Raw genomic sequence first — 22,787 nt, 5'->3', positions numbered from 1 at the left:
AATCTTAAGAATGTTGATTATAAATACATTTGATGTCATAACCTGTTATCTTCATATAGGTGGCACATTTTCCTTGAAGAGGTTTATGTAACTGGTGCCTTGTCTTTCTAGTTTCCCCTATCACCACTCATTTTACTTTGGCTGAATTTATACAAATGCTGTCATGTGCTGTGATCATGTTGTGTACTAGGTGGTTATAAATTCACAATGTTTGCAGCCTCATGTCTATGGAAGCCTTTGTCTCCCTTTCACCTCACTGAAATATGGAGTCATTACTAGGTTACTTAGTATTATTTTTATTTTTTGGCTACATCCGTGGCATGTGGAAGTTTCTGGACCAGGGATCAGACTTATGCCATAGCAGTGACAATGGCGGATCCTGAACCACTAGGCCATCAGGGAACTCCTATTTTTTAATTTCAAGGTTTTTAATTAATTTATTTATTTAGGGCTGCACCCACGGCATATGGAAGTTCCCAGGCTAGGGGTAGAATCAGAGCTGCAGTTGCCGGCCTACACCACAGCCACAGCAATGCAGGATCCGTGCCACATTTGTGACCCACCACAGCTCATGGCAAGCCGGATTCTTTAATTCACTGAGTGAGGCCAGGGATCAGTTCTGCGTCCTCATGGATACTAGTTGGATTGATTACTGCTGAGCCACAATGGGAACTCCCTGGGTTATTTATTGAAGGCATTCCCTAAGTCTAGCCTTAAATTAGGAGGTACAGGCCCCAGAGGTGACCAATGATGTTAGATGGTAAAGTAGATGGAGAGTTTGAAGTTGTTTTTGGAGAGTCAGGTTGTCTGGGTTCCTGCAGTTATCCTGGTAGTGAGGTGGCTGCTAGATTACTGCTGCCTTCTGTGCCCCTCAGTAAACATTTTCTGAGGAGCTCCTACATCCTTAATGGTCTGCCAGGTTCTGGTACTACAAGATGACTAAAACAAGACGTTTTGCCCTAGAGGAGCCCATGTTCCAGTGAAAACACATATAGGTTCATTTTCCCCAGCATGTATATGCCAGACACTGTTAGATACATTATATACATTATTTCTAGTTCTTAGTACAGTCCTGTCATTCATGCAACAGATATTTACTGTGTGCCATGTTCTGTGCCCTGGGAATGAAGGGAACAAAAATAGGCAGTGGAATACTAATGTTATACCTGGCTAAATTCTAGTTCTGAGAGGTTATGTAATGTGGCTAAATAGCAAAGTGGTTGTAATAACAGCCACTGTTTATTGATTACATAGGTACTATACCTAAAGGCATAAAATGGTATTACATACGTTGTCTTATTTAATCCTTAAACAGCTCCGTGTGGCAGCAGGTGGTATCTCATTCTATAGGGGATGCTGAGGTTTGGATGCCTACTAAGTGGTAGAGCAAGGATTTGAACTTAATTTGTCTAACTCCAAATTCTGTTTTAACCATGATGTTATATTGTATCCCTTCCTCTTCAGAGAGTATTACTCGTAGTACTATTTGTCAGGTCTCAACCATGTACCAAGTGTTTACATACACTATCTTAGATTCTCACAACTACTTTGGAAGGTAGTTGCTGGTATCTTTTGAAACTGAGCCCTAGGAGTCAGATAACCTGCCCAGCTGGTAAGTGGTAGGTAGAACCAGACCTGTCTGGCTCCAAAGCTTCTGCTCTTTCCATTTTATTGCTATCCCTCCTCCCTAATATTTGATTCTGGTAACTTCAAATATTTGACAAACTCACCCTGACCTATTTGCAGTTTCTCTTGAAATGAAGCCCTGGGTGACAGCCATGGAATTCTAGGTCTGGCGTTGCTTTTGAACCATGTCAGTCAGCTATTAACAATTGTAAATAGGCCTTTCTTTTCCTTTGTTGACATCCTAGTGCTCACTCTACAGGTCCTGGCTGTTGTAAGGCTTCTCCTCCCCTTGGGATCTCATGACCCACATGTGCTCTCTTGTAGGCCTTATCTTCCACAACATGAGAGGATAGGTGTCCAGCAGAAGCCTCTCATATGCACTGGTTGAATTTCACTACAGCTGGTCCCAGCATCTCCTCTCATGACCCCTCACCTGTGCTCTGTCTGCATCCTTTTGCCTCCCCTCTCTCCCCTCCACAGACACTGGCACCTTCTTTGAGCACTATCACAACCAGAAAAACACTTTTGCTTGAGCCAATTATTTATTCTCTTTAGCTGCCATCGTTTTCTTTTCTTTTTAGACTAACTTCTAAGTGTTAAGACCTGCTATCTCTATTTTCTTCTTCCTCTAAAGCAGGTTACATAACAACATGTAGTATATTCCATTTTTGTAAAACAAATTACTTATCTGTTTGCAAAGAAATGTCTAGAAGGATATACTCCTTCATGGTTAAGTCAAGGTGTCTCTGGGTGGTGGATTTTAGGTAAAGATTTTTTAAAAATTATAGTTAATTTATAATGTTCTGCCAATTTCTGTTGCATAGGAAAGTGACCCAGTCATACATATATATACATTCTTTTTCTCATTCTATCATGTTCTATCACAAGTGATAGGTAAAAATTTTTATCTCCATTTTTTAACTCTTATGCAGTGAATACATATTACCTATATAAACAAAGGAGAAAAATAACTTTTTCCTGTTTATGAAAGCAATATATGCTCATTATACACACCTTATAAATTACAGAGCTGTATAAAAAACCAAATTATTTGCAATCTCACAGCCCAGAGTTAACCACTGTTGATTTTTGGAGCCTAATTTAGCTTGTATATACAGATACCATGTTTTTAATGAGATTATATCATAGTTTTGTAACCTTGATTTCTCCATGTTTTTGTGCAAGCACAGAATTTAAATGTCTGCATGACACAAAGATATTATGACTTATTTAACTTCTATTATTATACATTTGCGTTGCTTTGACTTTTTTTATTTTAGAATTACTTATGACCAATGCCAACTGTTTGGATAGAACAGTTCTATTTAAATTGTTGATTATTTACAATAGGTACCCAGAATTAGAATTGGGAGTCAAATGGCATAAGTTCAGGCTTTAGCAACAGGAGCTCCACACCCATCTTACTTACAGTGACCCTAGAGTGAGGTGTTACTACAATGTGATTCTTCTATGAGAAAGCAAATAAGATACTTTAATTTTCCTTTCCAGGGCAGGGGTCCTTGTGTTCAAAAATGCTTAGTATATAGTAGGAATGCGAACATTAATTGAATTAATATATCTTTTAAAAAATTGCTGCCAATTTAATAAGCTAAAAATTTGGGGGCTCTTGCTTTTTTTTTTTTTTTTTTTTGTCTTTTTGCTATTTCTTGGGCCGCTCCTGCGGCATGTGGAGGTTCCCAGGCTAGGGGTTGAATCGGAGCTGTAGCCACTGGCCTACGCCAGGGCCACAGCAACGTGGGATCCGAGCCGCGTCTGCAGCCTACACCACAGCTCACGGCAACGCCGGATCGTCAACCCACTGAGCAAGGGCAGGGACCGAACCCGCAACTTCATGGTTCCTAGTCGGATTCGTTAGCCACTGCGCCACGACAGGAACTCCGGCTCTTGCTTTTTAATGAGTTTTATTTAATTTACATAGCATAGAATTCACTGATTTTAAGTGTTTTATGCATTTTAAATTTTTATAATTTTGCAACCATCACCATAATCCAATTTTAGAATGCTTTCATCTCCATCTGCCCCTCCTCTCCCTGTGTTTGCTTGCATTCGCTTTCTACTCTCAGTCCTGGAACTAGGCAACCACGGATCTACTTTCTGGCTCTATAATTTTGCCTTTCCTAGAAATGTCATATAAATGGAATCATATAATATGTAGTATTTAGTGTCTGGCTTCTTTCATGTAGAATGTTATTTTTGAGATTTATCCATGTTGCATGTAGTAGTAGTTCTTTTATTTATTGAGGTACAATTGGTATAGAATAAATTGCCTATATTTCAAGGGTACAATGAGTTTTGACTTTTGTATATACTTGTAAAAGCATCACATCAATCAATGAAAATATCCATTTCCTCCCAACCATGAAAGTTTCCTTATAACCCTTTATAATCACTTTTGCCTTCCCCAGGTAACCACTGATTTGCTTCCTGTAATAGATTAGAAAGTATTTTCCAGAATTTCATATAAATGGAATCAGATTGGCATATACTCTTTTTGTCTATCTTCTTTCACTTTGCTTGAGATTCACCCATGTTGTATTTGTTGGTAGTTCATCCCTTTGTAAAAACTGCTCTGGAGCATTCCATTACATGGATATACTATATTTTGTTATCAGCTCACCAGTTTAGTGGTTATTTAGATTATTTCCAGTTTTGGGCTACTCTGAATAATGCTGCTATAAACATTCATGTACAAGTTGGGATGGAGGGGACATTTCTCTTGGGTAGATTCCTAGGAGTGAAACTGGTGATTCATATTAGTGTATCTGAACTTTTTAAAAAATTGCCAAACATTTCTAAGGAGCTTACATAATTTTACATCCATATCAATCCAATGTATGAAGGTTCCAGCTTCTTCACATCATTGCCAACTGGTGATTTTAGATGTTCTAGTGGCTGTGGTTTTAATTTATACTTTTCTAATGTAAGGTCTAGAGCATCTTTTCACATACCTATTTGTTCTTTGTACCTCTTTAGTTAAATGTTGATTTACTTTTTGTTGTTGTTGTTGTTGTTGTTTGTTTTTTAGGGATGAACATGTGGCATATGGAAGTTTCCAGGCTAGGGCTCAAATCAGAGCTGCAGCTGCCAGCCTACGCCACAGCCACAGCAAGGCAGGATCCAAGCTGCATCTGCAATCTACACCACAGCTCACAGCAATACTGGATCCTTAACCCACTAAGTGAGGCCAGGGATCGAACCCACATCCTCATGGTTGCTAGTTGGGTTCATTAACTGCTGAGCCATGATGGAAACTCCTATTCACATCTTTTGTCCATTTAAAAAACTAGATTATGTTTTTGTTATTGAGCTGTAAATGTTCTTTATATATTCTGGTTAGGGTCCTTTATCAGGATTTTTTGGATATATTTTCTTCCAGTGTTTCTTTTTCATTTTCTTAATGGTGTCTTTAAAGAATAGTAGTTTTTAATTTTGAAGGAAGTCCAATTTATCAATATTTTTATTGCTCTTGCCTAATCCATTGTCACTCATACAGAGTTTCTCCTATGTTTTATTCTGGAAGCTTTAGGGTTTCAGCTCTTACATTTAGGTCTCTTCCATTTCAGATAATTATTTTTGCATATAGTGTGAGATATGGATTGAAGTTCTTTTTTATGCATATGAACATCCAGTTATTTCAGCATCATTAAATTAATTGGCACTATATATGAGTGTCTACTTCTAGAGTGTTTCATTGATTGTGTATACTTAATTTAACAGTGTCTTGATTGTTTGCTTTATAGTAAGTTTTGAAATCAGGTGGTCTAGGTCCTTCAACTTTTTTTTTTTTTTTTCAAAGTGTTTGTCTATTCTAGGCACTTGCATTTCTGTATACATTTTAGGATCAGTTTGCCAATTTTCTTACAAAAGCCTGCAGGAATTTTGATAGGGAGTGGGTTAAATCTAGATCAATTTGAGGAGAACGGACACTTTAACGATGCTAGGCTTTCTAATTCTATTTATTTGGGTCTTCTTTAATTTTCTCTCAGAACTATTTTGCAGTTTTCATTCTGCATGTATTATAGTTCTTTTGTTATATTTATTCCCAAGTGCTTTTTCTTTTTGATGCTATTGTGAATAGAATTATTTTTATTTGAATTTCACTATTTGATTATTCACTGCTAGTACATGGAAATACAGCTGACTTTTCTATATTGAGCTTGTATTCTGAGACTTGGTAACTCATTTATTAGTTCTGGTAGCTTTTATGCAGATTTCTTAGTATTTTCTACTTAAAGGACATATAATCTAGGAATAGACTTTTAATGTCTTTTTCTTGTCTTAATGCACAGTATAAAACCCCTCCGTCACAATGTTGAGTAGAAATGGTGAGGAACAGAAACATCCTTGCCTTGTTGCTGATCTTAGTGGAAAGGCATTCAGTTTTTTTTTTTTTTTTTTTTTTGTCTTTTTTGTTGTTGTTGTTATTGTTGTTGCTATTTCTTGGGCCGCTCCCGCGGCATATGGAGGTTCCCAGGCTAGGGGTTGAATCGGAGCTGTAGCCACCGGCCTACGCCAGAGCCACAGCAACGCGGGATCCGAGCCGCGTCTGCAACCTACACCACAGCTCACGGCAACGCCGGATCGTTAACCCACTGAGCAAGGGCAGGGACCGAACCCGCAACCTCATGGTTCCTAGTCGGATTCGTTAACCACTGCGCCACGACGGGAACTCCGGCATTCAGTTTTTTCACCCTAAGTATGATGTTAATTATAGATGCCTTTATCAGGTTAAAGAAGTTCCCTTCTGTCCTTAATTGGGTAAGAGTTATTGTGAATGAATGCTGGATTCTGTCAGGTGCTTTTTTGGTGTCTATGGAAATGATCATGTATGTTTTGTCCTTTATTATATTAATATGATGTATTACATTAACAGATTTTCAGATGTTAAGCCAGCCTTCCATTCTTGGGGTAAACCCTACATAGATATAATATATATATAATATAAGGTAAACCACTTAGGCATAATCTTTTTTATATGTTGCTAGATTTGATAAGCTAATATTTTGTAAAAAGTTTTATATCGATGTTCATGAGGGATACTGGTTTGTAGTTTTTATTTCCTGTGATATCTTTGGCTTTGGTATCAGGGTAACACTGACTTTCTAAAATAAGTTTAGAAGTGTTCTATTATTTCCCAAAAGGATTAATGAAATATTGGCATTATTTTTTTCTTAAATACTTTTTGATTCTTTAAAATTATAGTTGATTTACAATGTTGTGTCAATACTGCCCTTAAATATTTGTCAGAATTTGGCACTGAAACCATCTGGATCTTGACTTTTCTTTTGGGGAAAACTTAACTTACTCAGTATCTTGATATAGTCTAGCCTGATTTTCTATTTCTTCTTGAGCTGGTTTTGGCCATTTGAGTTTTTTTGAGGATTTGTCCCATGTCACTGAAGATGTGAAATTTATATGGATAAAGTCATAATATTCCTTCATGGTTATTTTAAGTTACATGGGGTCTCTAGTGATGCATCTGTCCTCATTTCTGATTTTAATTTACGTAGTTTCTCTTCCTCCTCTCCTACACCCCAGTCTAGCTAAAGGTTTATCTTTAAAAAAAAAAAAAATATTTCCAAAGACCTAACTTTTGGCTTCATCAGTTCTTTCAACATTTTCCTATTTTCTATTTTGTAGATTTCTACTCTGATCTTTATTATTTCTTTTTACTTATTTTGGATCTGGTTGGCTCTTCGTTTTTCTAGCTTCTTAAGGTAGAAGCTTATATTACTGATGTTAGAACTTTCTGGGCCATAAATACTCCTGTAAGCACTGCTTTAACTGCACCCCATACATTTTCATATGTTCTTTTATTTTCATTCTTTTCAAGATAATATAAATTTCCCTGGAGTGTCTTCTTTGACCTGTGTGTCTTTAGAAGTGTGCAGTTTAACTTCCAAACATTCTGAGTTTCCCAGATTTCCTTCTGTTATTGAGTTGTAATTTAATTATATTATGGTCAGACAACATACTTTATACTATTATAATAAATTTGAATTTATTGAATCATGAATTTATTGAATCATGTTTTATTCACCTAACATATGGTCTATCTTGAAGCAGTTCCATGTGCACTTGAGAAAAATGTATGTTTACTGTTATTTTTGTGGAGTGTACATATTGATTAGATCAAATATACTGTGTTGTTCAAGTCTTCTGTATCCTTACTGATTGTCTCTAGTTTTACCAATTACTGGAAGAGGAGTGTTGAAATCTCCAACTATTTTAAGTGTCTGGCAATTTTCATTTCATGTATTTTAGGGCTTTGTTTTTAGGTACAGATAGATTTAAAATTGTTATATTTGGCCATTACATTTTAATTGTTGGTGAAGTGGAAATTTTCATTGTTATCTCTGGATGAAATTTCTATCTTTTGATGTTTTAGAGTTGGCTAATATTCATGTTCTTAACTGTTGATTTTGAAGAGTCCAATTTATGAAAGATTATTATTAATCCGATGATTCAACCCAATTTGTCTGCTTTTTGACTGTGATAAAAATTTACTTTTTAATATACTCAGATCTATAAATAATTTTCGTATAAGTTTCTTCCATCGCTTTTTTTGCTTTTAAAGTCTATTTGCATGCAGGTATTTGTTTAATATGTATTTTTTTCCCCTCACTAAGACAGCCAACATTTTAATGACTAGTCAGTGTTTTCTTGACACATTTAAGACTATCTTTATCATACCATGCACATTGCCATGAATAAATCTTCTCTTTTGGCATGCATTCTATACTGAGTTTTATTACTAGGGCTTTATAGTACACATCTCCTGTGCCTCATCATACCTTTGTTTCTTTTCAGAACTTAACTGCAGTTCTTTTGTATTTATTGTTTACTGTGACTTTCTGAATTAGCTGATCAAGTTTTGCAAAATATTTTGGGGAATTATATCAAATTAAATTAATATTAACATGGCGAATGATTTTTATAACTTTTGGAGAAATTTTATATTTTATCATATAAAATTGGTCACACCCACAGCATGTGGAAATTCCTGGGCCAGGGATCAAACCCACACCACAGCAGCAACCCAAGCTGCTACAGTGACAACGTTGCACTTAACCCACGGTGCCACAAGGGAACTTCATGTTTTTAAGTCTTTTTCTTGATATCACAAATAGGATTTTTTTCCCTATTATATTTTTAACTTGTTATTTCTGGGGTATGGGATATAATGCCCCTTAACAATTAAGGAGGTGCTCTTAAGTTTGCTTAGTTTTACAGTTTTTTCCAAGCCAGAAAATAAATTTTACCACATGCCTTCAAATTTATATATATATATATCTCCTTCTTTAAACTGTTAATGACAGATTTTGTAAAGTTGAACCACTGTTGCAATCCTGGGATAAAACCCACCTATTTATAATGTATTCTTTTATATATATAGGTAGATTTGACAAATTAATCTTTTAATTTGACAAATTAATCTTCAGTTTTAATATCTGTAAAATAGGGAATAACAACATCTACAAAATAGGGTTTTTGTGAACACCCAATGATTAAAATATTTAGAATAGTGCTTGGCATATACTTTGTGGATATATGTATAAATTAATAGATTTATTTTTGTTTAAATACAGTTGTCTAACTTCTTCATGTACTTTACTTGGGTCTATTTTGTCATCCTTTTTCATGTATCTTGAGATGATACCCTAGTTCATTTATTTCCGTCTACAGGTTACAGATTTTCCCTTGTCCGTATCCCATATTTTAATATAATGCTTTCATTGCTTGGTCCTTAAAAAACTGTAATTTATATTTTGATTCAGCTATTTTAAGATAAAAATTTTCAAAATTCTATTTTAAACTTTGCAGATACATGCATTTTTTTCAGGTTACAATTTTATTTATTTATTTTTGCTTTTTTTAGGGCCGCACCTGTGGGGCATATGGAGGTTCCCAGGCTAGGGGTCTAATCGGAGCTACAGCTGCCAGCCTACACCACAGCCACAGCAATGCAGGATCTGAGCTGCATCTGTGACCTACACCACAGCTCATGGCAACGCCGGATCCTTAACTCACTGAGCGAGGCCAGGGATCAAACCCGCAACCTCATGGTTCCTAGTCAGATTCGTTTCTGCTGCGCCACGATGGGAATGCCACAATTTTTTTTCTTTTTTTTTTAAATGACCACACCTGTAGCATATGGAAGTTCCTGGGCCAGGCGTTGAATCTGAGCTGCAGCTGTGATCTACACTGCAGTGCCGGATCCTTAACCCACTGTGCCAGGCTGGGGATCAAATACGACCCTCTTCAGTGACCCAAGCCACTGCAGCCAGATTCTTAACCTACTATGCTACAGTACGAACCCCTCAAGTTACATTTTAAATGACATATGTGGGCTGTATGCTAATAATTTAAAAAAATTACTGCAATTTCCTTGTGCCTTAGTAAATAGGAAGTTTTGTGATGGTTCCATGTGTGTTTGGTGGATACTTTTGAGTACCTCTATGAAAGTTTACTAATTCTATATTCTTTATTAACTTTTTGGCTTGTTTGATTAGTTGGGTTTTATTTGACGATGAAATTGTCAGTTTTTCCTTGTATTTCTATTAATTTGTTTTATATATTGCACAAATTTCATAACTTACTTTCTTGGCCAACTGATGAAATATTGATAAATTTATTTTTATTTAATTTTTTGTTTTGCTTTTGTGGCCACACCTGTGGCATGTGGAAGTTCCTGGGCCAGTGATTGAACCCGAGGCACAGTGGTGACCTGAGCTGCTGCAGTGACAACGCCAGATCCTTAACCCACTGTACCACAAGAGAAATCCAATAAATTTCTTTTAAAGCTCTCAATTCTGTTTGTCTCATTAACACTGACATATCTGATTTCTTCTTGTTTACTATTCATTTGACTATTCCCTCTGTATTTGGTATGAATCTAAAGAATAGTATACAGTTAGATTTTTAATCCACTCTGAGTTTTGTGATGCATACCTGGACTTAATTCTGGCCATTTATTTTGTACTGTCTTTGTCTTTTTGTCTCCTTTCTTAACTGAGGTGGACATCTGTTGTTTCTTTACAGTATAGTATTTCCCTTTTTGGGGGCCATATTTTCAAATTTCCCAAATTTTCCTGGGGGAAAACACATGGTTTGGATAAACTTGACTCCTGTCCAAGCTTAGTTCTAGGACTAACTACTTAAGGAGTGGTTTCAGGGACTGGACCCAAACCAAGCCAATTAGAGCCAACAAATCCTGGGCTTTTGTTGGACCTTATGGGAAAGAGATTTCCTCTTTAACTTGAAGCTGTTAGGTGATCATCTTGCTACCATATATTAAAAAACTTGCTGAAGAGGGAAAGAATAAAAGAAAAGCATTATCTAAAAGATGAAAGAGAAAGTCGTCTGTCTCTAAAGTCAATATACCCATAGACTTTTTAGTGCTATAAGCCAATATAGAATATCCTTTAATATTTCCTTTCTACCAATGTGTTTTTTTTCTTTCCCCTTACGCCAATTTGAGTTAAAGTCACTTCTCACCAAAAGAATACTGGTTAAAATACCTTTTAATAGATTGAATTTTTTTTTTTACAATTTTTTTCTAGTTAATATCTATGGATTCAAAAGTTTTCCATTTAGTTTTAGTGACTTCAACTTTTTTTCCGCCACAGTTGTGGCATGTGTAACTTCCCAAGCCAGGGATCAAACCTGTGCTTCAGTTGTGACCTGTGCCACTGCTGTCACAATGCTGGATCCTTAACCCACTGTACCACAAGGGAACTTCCCCTGACCTTAACATTTTTTTCTTCCTCTTTAGGGCTTCTCCTGTGGCACATGGAAGTTGCTGAGCTAGGGGTCAAATCTGAGCTGCAGGTTCAGGCCTACACCACAGCCCCAACAATGCCAGATGGGAGCTGCATCGTGACCTGTGTGCAGCTTAACATTTTTAACAGACATGCTTTAACTCTACTCGATTTTAGAAAAATATAAATTTATCTGTGTCTATATTCTCCACTCTAATAAAGATTCATAGTAGTTATTAGCCTGACCTTCTTTAACTACGTTAATGGTATTTATAATCAATACTTATCTAATTCTAAGAATAAATTTTACTAATTTTGTTGCTCATGATTGCTTCTTGCATTCCCACCATTACTCTAGGATCTATTTATCTTCTTGCTGAAGAATATCCTTTAATATTTCCATCAGAGATAGTTTGTGGGTGGTAAACATTTTGCATTCCTGAATGTCTAAAAAATGTCTTTATCTGGACCTCACATTTAAATTAGGAGCAGAATTCAAGGTTCAAAGTTATTTTCTTGGAGTTCTCATCATAGCTCAGCAGTTAACAAACACGACTAGGATCCATGAGGACACAGGTTCAATCCCTGGCCTCGCTCAGTGGGTTAAGGATCCGGCGTTGTGGTGAACTGTGGTTTAGGTCGCAGACATGGCTCAGATCCCACGTTGCTATGGCTGTGGTATAGGCTGGTGGCTTTAGCTACAATTTGACCCCTAGCCTGGGAACCTTATGCTGTGGGTGTGGTCCTAAAAAGACAAAAAAAAAAAAAAAATACAAAGTCATCTTCTTTTCAGTATGTCAACGAAATGCTCAATTTCTTTTTGTGTTTACATTGTGGGTAATCTTTTTTCTTTCTCTTTTCAGTTCTTCCCTTTCTTATTTTCAGAAATTTCACTCTAGTACAGCAACTTGGAAACTACAAGCTGTGGGCCAGATCTGTCTCACCACCTGTTTTGGTGCAGCCCATGAGCTAAGAATGGTTTTACCTTTTAAAATTAAAAAAAAAAAAATCATGGTATGTGAAAATGATCTGAAGTTAATATCTCAGTGTCTACTATTAAATTTTTTTTGTTTGTTTTTTGAGGGCCGCACCCATAGCATATGGAGGTTCCCAGGCTAGGGGTCTAATCAGAGCTATAGCTGCCGGCCTATGCCACAGCAACGCCAGATCCTTAACCCACTGAGCGAGGCCAGGGATCGAAACTGCAACCTCATGGTTCCTAGTCGGATTCGTTTCTGCTGCACCAGGATGGGAACTCCTACTATTAAATTTTTATCAAAACATAGTGACATTCATTTATATATTATAGCTACTTTCATATCACAATGACAGAGCTAAGTAATTGTGACATAGACCTGAAAAGCCTAAAATATTTACTACCTGGTCAGAGAAAAATTTGTGGATTCCTGTTTCTGTATATATTTTCATTTGTTGAAACAGATAAAATTCCGGAAATTATCTGGCTATTATTTCTACTGGTTTCCAGAAGGATTTCTTAACTCCTTTTCAGATATATCCATTCTGCTTTTTATCCCAATAATTGTGTTTTTTCATTTTTTTTTTTTTTCGTTTCCAAGATACTTGTCAGTATTACTCCAAGACTGTGATATTCTCGGAGTTCCCGTTGTGGCGCAGTGGTTAACAAATCTGACTAGGAACCATGAGGTTGCGGGTTTGGTCCCTGGCCTTGCTCAGTGGGTTGGGGACCTGACACCATGAGCTGTGGTGTAGGTTGCAGATGCGGCTCGGATCCCGAGTTGCTGTGGCTCTGGTGTAGGCCATCAGCTACAGCTCCAATTCGACCCCTAGCCGGGGAACCTCCATATGCCACGAGAGTAGCCCTAGAAAAGGCAAAAAGACCAAAAAAAAAAAAAAAAAAAAAAAAAAAAAAGGACTGTAATATTCTCTCATTTCTCTAAAAATAGTAAATACTCCCATTTTGGTGTCTTGTTCTATTTGCTGTAGTGTGTCTCCTTCCAGGCTTGAAAGTTCTTCCATTTGTTTGAGTACCTTATTGTTATTTGTCAATCATTTGATATCTATCCATTTTACTATATGGGAGGGAAAAGGCTGTTGTCTCTGCGCTGGCTGCTTAGGAGAGAGCAGTGTGGGGTTGCTAGTGTTTTCACTGAGATTAGGGGGGCAGGGGATAGGCCATGCTGCTCCAAGATTCCATATTTGCTGCTTTGTCTTTCCTTTGGGGGGCAGGATGGGCTGTATAGGGTTCACCTACTTGGATGATTTTTCTGGTCTCCCTCTTGGTTTCAGTCAAATTAAGGTATGGATCATTCCTAACTGCTGTCTTTATCTGTGGCAATTATCTTCTGCATCCTCCTGCATAGAACCTAAGCTGTTGGCTCCCACTTAAATCTGATTCCATCTGCTTTCCTTCCTTTAGTCCACTGAAAGTTTCTCTTACTTTAAGAGGTTCACTGTATTTATTTTTATAGTATGAGAGACTCGAAATTATAGGATGCTTTTGTTTACCTCCTTGAAATGAGAAGCTAGTCTGTATTATTGTTATTTTTTAGAAGTCCACTGAAGTTTTGTTTGTGGACTAATATGTATTTTGTAAATGGTTTATGGACAATAAAAGCACAAAGATATCTATTTTCAGGGAACATTTTATGATGGCTGCAAATAACAGGTTTTAATTTCCCTCTTTTTTTTTTTTTTTCTTTTCTGGTTACAGCAAAGTGACCCTCTTCTACATATCCTTAGGAGTTTCTGCTTCAAAAATCTGATGTTATCAAGATAACTTTTTTTGGGGTGTTCATGTATTTTTAAATTCAACCTTTGTTTTCATTCTGTAAGTGAACCCTTTTAATAAGTGAGTTTGTTCCCCTTACATTCACTGATCTAAAAGTATTTGTTTTAGTTCTGTCATCTTCAGTGTATGCTGTATGGTCTCTGTTTTTCTTTTTTATGTGTCATGTTTTCTGATTAAATTAGAATATTTAGACTCTGGCTTTGGTTTTCCAAGTGTGTATTTTAATTCATTGTCTTAAAATCTTAACTTGACTTCTCAATTTTAGAGGGTAGTGTTGAGGCCCTGCTAATGAAACTTACACATATATTTTCTTCCTCCTCTCTAATTGCCAATCTTAAAATTATTTCTAGGATGTTACATATATATTTCTTCCTTCTCTCTACACCCCACTTTCAGTTATATTATTTTTTCCAGAATATTATGTTTGATTTTTATCCTTTTATATTTAACTGGATTTTTTTCTATTTCTTTTTTAAAACATTATTTGTTATAGTTGATTCGCAATGTCCTATCAATTTCCTTTGTATAGCAAAGTGACCCAGTTATACATATATATATATTTTTTTCTCATATTATCTTCTATCATGTAACTGGACTATTTCTTTTCCACCATGGCTGCTCCATCTCTGGGCTCTTTATTTTGGTTCATCTCTTGGTTTTATGATTATGTCCTTTTTAAAAAAGAGTTCATGAGTACTTTATTCTTTTCAGTTCTTATATATTTGAAAATATTCATTTGTGTTTTCATGCTTGAATGTCATCTTGGGTTAGTATAAAATTTTAGGGTACAGAATATCTTTTTCTGAGAAAGTTATAAATATTGTTTTATGATCTTCCAGTATTCATTTTTACTGTGGAAGGTATCTAAGGCAAGGCTGATCCCACCACCCCACTGTTTGATGAACTGCATTTTTTAAAAATGAGAAAAGCTCCCAAAGTAAACTTTTATTTATCTTTGGAATCTGTTTTTTTTTTTTTTTGCTTTTTAGGGCTGCACCCATATGGAGGTTCCCAGGCTAGGGGTTGAATTGGAGCTACAGCTGCCGGCCTACACCACAGCCACAGCGACAGCCATGCCAGATCCAAGCCACGTCTGTGACTTACACCACAGCTCATGGCACCGCTGGATCCTTAACCCGCTGAGCAAGGCCAGGGATCCAACCTGCAACCTCATGGTTCCTAGTTGGACTCGTTTCCACTGTGCCATGATGGGAACTCTGAAATCTGTTAAATTCACCAAACATCTATGGGTCAGTCATTATCAGCACTTCTTAGATATGGTGTGACTTATGACCTTTCAGATTCAGGTCTTATTTCAAGAACAATTTCGACTGCTGTATTGTCTAATGCATGTAAGTTAGATCCCTTTTGTTCTCCTTATACATACCTATTTTCTTTCTGATACTTTATTTTGTCCTTTTCTATTCAGTTGTACTTTTGATCTTTCAAAGCTTTCTTTCACATCCCTGTTTTTCTTTAACAGTCAAGAAGTGTACATCCACAAGTTGATTTTTAATGGTTTCATGGGATTGCACTGTGTCTGTGTAGGATAATTTTATTAATCTTCCTATTAGATACTTAGGTTGTCTCCAGTTTTCACTATTTTAAACATCTGTGCATGTTCTTGACAGTAGTGATACTGCTTCATAAGATCAATAAACTTACCAATTTCCTACTAATGAAGCTCAGTATAAAAAAACTTTAAATCATACTTGTAAATCCACTTGCCTATCTTTTATTTTCCTGATGGAGTCACACTTAAGATAATGAATGACAAATGATTTTAAGGGTTTCTTCTGGGTCTTTGACATAGAAATGAGACCCCAGTTTTGTGTCTAAGCATACTAAGGAAATCTCTGAGTTAAAGAAAGTGGTTTGGTGCTGACTTCTTCAGTAGCCTCAAAAAAGATACTCAAGACAATGGTAGTGTAAAAACGGTGCAATCTCTATGGAGAACTGTTTGATATTATCTACTGAGCTAGATAGTTTCTATTTATCCCTCATCTCCTCTCCCCCTGGCTCTGTGCCCCAGGAGGGTGACCCAAATGGACCACATCAGTGGGCCCTCTTGTCTTCTAATTTCTGGGTGGAAGCCAAGGAGAAGCACCCACAGGATGCTGAAGGATATGAGAATGAAGTTCTACATTCTAGCAGCTGTCTCTCAGCTGGGTTGCCATACATTGGCCAAATCCCATTACTGAAGGTCTTAAGTCCTATGAGGAGACCTCTCCATATAGCTGCTCTCTTTGGGTTCTGGTAACGGTTTCATCTTCTTGTCCTTTTAGGCCTAGGGATGAAATGCACCCACCCCCACCATTGCTAGTTGTGAGTGTCTGCATCAATTCCTGTTGGTTCTCTAAAATCCTGTGTCTTTGGAAGTTGCTACCTATTTGCTACAAATTAGAAATTTATCCCATATATGTATAAAATAACATGTATATAAGATTATTCATTTGCAATGTTGTATTTCTAATATTTCACTGTTTCCTTTATTTTTTCTTCTTTTTAGGGCCATACCACGGCATATGGAAGTTCCCAGGCTAGGGGCTGAATCAGAGCTGTAGCTGCCTGCCTATGCCACAGCCACAGCAATGCTGGATCCAGGCTGCGTCTGCAACCTACATCACAGCTCATGGCAACGCTGGATCCCTGACCCACTGAGTGAGGCCAGGGATTAAACCCGCATCCTCATGGATACTAGTCAGATTTATATCTGCTGTGCCACAATGGGAATGCCCTCACTATTTTCATTATAATGTCTGTGAACACAGGAATATAAAATAATAGTATAACTTATACAGTAGAATATTATGCAGCTATAAAAGACTTAGGAATCCATTAAATATATTTATGGAATAATCTCCAACTTATTGGTTTAGTTTTTTCTCCAATTTTCAGTTAATCTTTAATTACTTTTTTTCAAACACTCAGGGCCTCCAGAGTATTGTGATGCCTCATTTATATCTCAGTGATCATAAAATACAAGTATTTGGTTCACCATGCTATTCTCCCAATATTTGTTATTGTTTTTAGCTTTATTGAAGTTTGAAACAAAAAACTGTACACATTTAATGAATATATCTTAATGAGTTTAGATCTATGTATATACTCTGTGATGTCACCACCAGGCACCAAATGTATCCATTACTTCCAAACATTTCCTGGTGTGTTTTTTTACTTCTGCAGGCACACTTGAGATTTATCTTCTTACCATACTTTAAAGTGCACAACATCATGATTTTGTTCTTGTTTTTTGTCTTTTTTGGCTGCACTCGCAGCATATGGAAGTTCCCAGGCTAGGGATCAAATCCAAGCTGCAGCTGCAAACTACACCACAGCTGCAGCAATGCTGGACCTTTAACCCACTGCACCAGGCCAGGGATTCAAACCACACTGCCACAGAGACAATGCCAGTATACCTAACCTGCTGTGCCACAGTGGGAACTCCTACCATGTTTTAACTATAGGGACTATGTTGTACAGAAGATCTCCAGAGCTTATTCATCTTGTATAACAGAAACTTACTCATCTTGTATAAGGGAAACACATATGTATGTGTATATGTGTGTGTGTGTGTGTGTGAAAGAGTGTGAGAATGTATGGGAGGGAGAAGGATAGAGTGTTTTTGGAAGGGCACACAAAATGATAACAGTGGTTGCTTCTGGGAAGAACTGGGTAATAGGAAATTTACTCTGTATTCTTTTGTTTATTTGAGTATTAAATCAAATTAATATACTGCCTATTCAAAAAATGCATTACAGGAGTTCCCGTCATGGCACAGTGGTTAATGAATCTGACAAGGAACCATGAGGTTGTGGGTTTGATCCCTGTGGTGTAGGTTGCAGAAGCGGCTCGGATCCCGCGTTGCTGTGACTCTGGCATAGGCCGGTGGCTACAGCTCCGATTAGACTCCTAGCCTGGGAATCTCCATATGCCGCAGAAGTGGCCCTAGAAAAGGCAAAAAGACCAAAAAAAAGAAAAAAAAAAGCATTACATTAATAATAAGGATTGAGAGCCTTAGAGAAACAATGACTAAACAAGAATTAAAGGAACCATTAAAGGAGCTGCTAGAAGATGAAAAAAGTCAGCAAGCTATAAAGTTATTGAAATGTCTTGGAAAAAATTTAATTTCTTATCATGGTCTCTTTATGGAACTATACACTATTATAAATCCTTTATAAATGTTACTTTTTTGCTCTGGGTTGAATGAAGAAAACTATGTCTGATAAAAATTTGTTTTAAACATTATCTTTATTACTTAAAAGATCTTCAGCTACTTTAGGCTTAGCCTCCTCCTGTATTTATAGGGTTTCCTACTATCCCTAACAAAGTAGTATGACTGCACAATGATCTTAGTTTCCAGTGAAAGATACAACTCCGTTAAAGGCAGTGGGACATAAGGATACTTTTCAGGAAATAAGCTGAAGAAGGGAAGAGAAGATTGCTGGGGAAAATATTTAACTGAAGTTGGTTAAAATCACTCATTTTTATGATACTCAAAAATGGTAAAAATAGGAAAGGATTACTAGCTTGATGTTTTAAGGTGGTCCTAATATTACCGATATGGTTACCCCTGTTAACAAAAGTTGTACAAGACACAGGGAGACTCACTCACCCTTCCTGGAACTGTGCTTGGGCAGACTCCTCTGCTACAAGGGTCTCATATTCCTCAGCAGCAAACCTGTCCCAGTCGGAAGGCTCAGGACCATCATTCTCAACATCCTAATTGGGAAGAGGACAGCCACAGGAAACAAAATAATCAGAGACGAAGAACTGGAGATAGGTTTTTTCAGTGATATAAAACACTTGTGATGACCTAGCTCAAAAATGTTTCATTAAACATTTTAAAAGAGATGCTAAAGTAACACTCGTAAAATGATTTTCTATACCCTGAATCACAGAATGATAAGGTCCTGTTCAGGAGCTAGACTGTTTAGGTCTGATTCTTTAGCCTTATAATCACAAACTTTTCTCTAGCCCCTTTTCTGGCACTATGCATAGAGGGTATCTCCAGTGACTTGTGGTTTGTATATGCTCACCTGAAATGTACCATCTCTTCCTCTGGAAAATTTTATTCTTTCAAAGCTAGCTCAATACCATGTCATCTGTGTTCTTTTCTTGGAAACAGCCCTTCTCTCCCCCACTCATTTCCTTCACTATACTGTACATGCTTGGTTGCCGCCTTTTGCTCTTCTGTCTTTTTTCATCTCTATGTAGCTTTTCTTTATATATTGCATTATCTCTATATAACCAGTGTCTGTCTCTTCAACACAGTATCTGGAGTTTACTGAGCACCTTCTGACTAAAGATGTCCTTTGCAGGTCAGAACAAATATGGATAATTCCTGTCTCTCAGAAAGAAAAGGAAAATTTAAAGGTAAAAAACTTAAAGTAAAATTTATAACACAAGTAAAAGAAACAAAGCAGGGGAAAGGACATATATTTTCTTTTCCTTCTACAATATGGGCAGCATCTTGGATTATATCTTCCAGGTAAAATGATGTTTTTCCTTGATGAAACTGAGTTAGCATTGTCCTAGGATGTAAGGTTAGTTACATCTAGAAGAATGCAAGCACCCAAATTTTGACCACACAGTGTGTTAATTACTACATTTAATCCAATTTAACAACTTCACCCCACCCTTTAACATCTCTGAAATTGGCATGAATTTTACACTTAAAACTGGCAATGTTTTTTCTTGCCTGAAGGTGCATAAAATTGTGGGGCATCTTAAACTCAATGAAATACAATACTGACTTCAGGCTAGTGATAATGCACCTTGATATGCCCCAAGTTCAGTTGCAAAGTATTTATTTTTAGAGGCTAATCTTTGTATTCTTACTACTATTTAGGTTAAACAGTTACGCAACATGCGTTAGACAAAAGACTAAGAAGGTTTCCTGTAGTTGTACTCCTAAAGGACTCAACTGAAACAGTTCTTTGCTATCAATATAATTTTTACTTTTTAAACAGGGGAACAGAAGGAGAAGTGATGATATCCTGCTTTTTATTTGTTTTTGCTTTTTTTGGGACATGGCTTTTCTATGAGTCCACAGGTCTTTGCGTGTGGGGAAGGCAGCTCATCTCTCTTCAGCTACAGAATGGCTTCAAACTGATTGTTGTGTGTAGTGATCATTAACACCTGAACAAGTCTTAACATTATCTGAAGGCTGTCTACCATGGACAGCATCTAGGTTTCATTATGATGGGGAAAGCTGTTCACCATGTCATCCTGAAAATTCAATGGTATAATTAAATCAAACCCAGTATACTTTCTAATGCAGATGTGCCTATTTTTAATAGTTTTTAAAAATTAGAAAGACAAATATTTTGAAACTTTTTTTGTAACTAGTTTTTAATGTATATGGAAGACCACAGGCCCTACATGTCACTCAGTGATAGGTGGGATGCAGGTTACCTACACTTGACGATTAGCTGTGGGAAGAGATGTGCTCTAGCTCCTTTAGTCTCTTTTCAGGACGTGATGAAATGTTTTAAATGTTACCTCTTTAAATACCAAGATTCCTGTAGACAGAGACTATTTTTATCTGTAGCATATAACCCCTGATATTGCAGCCCTCAAATTGAAGTTAAAATTATACTGGTACCTTCTGGACAGCAAAGGGATCTCTCTGTTCATGGTCTAAGTATTTCTCCAGGTTAAAGAAAGTGTCATAAAAGATGTGAGCCATTCTGCATCTCTTCAGGTCTCGTAGAGTTATTTTGCCTGTGTAAGAACATATCTGGTAAGTTTCAAGATCTGTATTGGCAAGTGAAAAAAACTTTTACTGAAGTTTAAAAGTACACACGTATGCTTATTTGATTATAGAAACCCTATTTCTGGAGTTCTCCCGTGGCCCAGCAGCTTGAGTTGCTGCTGTGGTGTGAGTTCCACCCCTGGCCTGGGAACTTCCACATGCCTCCAGTGCAGGCAAAGAAAAAACAACAAAACAAAAAACCCGGCATTCCTACTATGGTGAAATGGGTTAAGAGTTGGACTACAGTGGCCCAGGTTGCTGAGGAGGCAGGGGTTTGATCCCCAGCCCAGTGGGTTAAAGAATCTGGTGTTCCCTGGCCTGTAAGTGTGGCCATTAAAAGAAAACCAACAAAAGAAGCCCCCCAAAAATAATCCCTACCCCAAACCCTTACTTTTCTTCTTTCGGTAAAATTCACATAAAATTCACCATTTAAACCACTTCTAAAAGGGTACAATTTAGTGGCTTTTACTACATTCACAGCATTTTTCTTCACACCAAAAAGCTCTGTACCCATCAAGCAGTCCCACTCCATCTCCCCTTCCTTCTTCAACCCTCAGCCCCTGGCAGTTGAATCTGCCTAATCTGCCTTCTGCTTCTATGGAAAAAGCCTATTTCTTAAGCAGAATTCACCATCAATTGTTGGTTCTATGCTAACAATAAAGGAGAAACTTAAATACTTTTGTATTTGGAAAGCCTGTTTGGAAGACTCTGGGAAGTTAAACAGTCCAGTCCAGGATTATGTCCCCTACTCTGCTACATAGGTGAACGGTCCAGAGGGCTCTTTATTTGGTCTTACCATCACTGGCTGGCTTGACCAGGTCAAGCATCTGGCACAGCAAGTCATGGAATGGCAAGGGCTCAATGCCCATGGCTTCCATCCGTTCACACTGTTCCTCGTAGAAGTATTCCAGCTCATACATGGAGAGTACACCATCCCCATCCACGTCCATGCATCGGAACCAATACTCAATGCTGGGAGATAAGGACTCCAATTAGCAACAGCCTGGTAAAGGTCTTTCATTCACCCAGATTTGTTACTGTGTTTCTTTTAAAGTAAAAGTTACATATGTATATACTTTACACTGAGACATAGTTTTACAAAATTTATTATAGAAAATGGAGACTTCTTCTTTTCCCCAGAACCATTTCCAAACCAGATTATTTTGATTTTTATCTTTACATTTCAGTCAAGATAACTATTTTGCTCCTTTCTTATATTTCTGTTTTAAGGACTAAGGATTAATTTTACACTATGAAAGATGAAGTTTCAGTTCTTTTGCCACTCATTCAACCTTACCCATATGCTCTTCCCAAATTCTTTTCTTTTCTTTTTTTCTTTCTTTTTTTTTTTTTTTTTTTTTTTTTTTTTGATCACATCCACAGCATTTGGAAGCTCCCAGGCCAGGGATCAAACCTGTGCCACAGCAGCAACAATGCTGGATCCTTAACTGCTAGGCCACCATGGGACTCCTCCAACTTAATATAGTTAAAATACCCAATATTCAGAGTTTATAACATACGTATTTTTTTATCTCTTATTTGCTTAGTTTTCAGGGACGTGTTACTAATTCAACCTCCACACCTCTGCCAGTTTTCTATGTCCATAATCAGTCCCATTAGATACTCTATCCATCAGATTTCCTTGATGTCTTTCTCAGCTCTGTCTGATCTACTCTAATCTGAACTGGCTAATTTTTGGGCCTGATTCACAGTTTCATCCAAGGGACTTCTTCACTTTTCTCCTGTTTCTTCTATCTCACATTTCCTCATTCTTGGTTTAATTTGTTTGGTATAACACATCTAGTAGCTTCCTAAAAAAGGAAGCATAGCAGGTACATTTTTAGAGCACTTG

The 22,787-nt window shown here is 37.1% G+C and overlaps 2 protein-coding genes across 4 annotated transcripts in view; both read right to left on the bottom strand.

Annotated features, from left to right (window-relative positions):
* Positions 1 to 22,787, bottom strand: part of PPP2R3A (protein phosphatase 2 regulatory subunit B''alpha) — a 200,844-nt gene that overhangs the window by 7,951 nt on the left and 170,106 nt on the right. For all 3 annotated transcript variants that reach the window (XM_021069482.2, XM_021069483.2, XM_021069486.2), the window contains 3 exons: positions 21,732 to 21,907; positions 20,786 to 20,904; positions 18,794 to 18,900 (listed from right to left, as the gene is read on the bottom strand). In XM_021069482.2, the coding sequence (XP_020925141.2) occupies positions 18,794 to 18,900; positions 20,786 to 20,904; positions 21,732 to 21,907 (402 nt within the window). The remainder of the gene's footprint in view (positions 1 to 18,793; positions 18,901 to 20,785; positions 20,905 to 21,731; positions 21,908 to 22,787) is intronic.
* The window catches only part of IL20RB (interleukin 20 receptor subunit beta), a 991,209-nt gene that overhangs the window by 837,982 nt on the left and 130,440 nt on the right, over positions 1 to 22,787 (bottom strand). The gene's annotated exons all lie outside the window — the stretch shown is intronic.

Source organism: Sus scrofa, chromosome 13, assembly GCF_054392235.1.
Source record: "Sus scrofa isolate SSC_HxYL_T2T_F1_AM1 chromosome 13, Sscrofa_HxYL_maternal_Yorkshire_Landrace_v2.0, whole genome shotgun sequence".
NCBI classification, from domain to species: Eukaryota; Metazoa; Chordata; class Mammalia; order Artiodactyla; family Suidae; genus Sus; species Sus scrofa.
The sequence above is the reverse complement of the archived record's forward strand: the minus strand, read 5'-3'. Positions and strand labels throughout refer to the sequence as shown.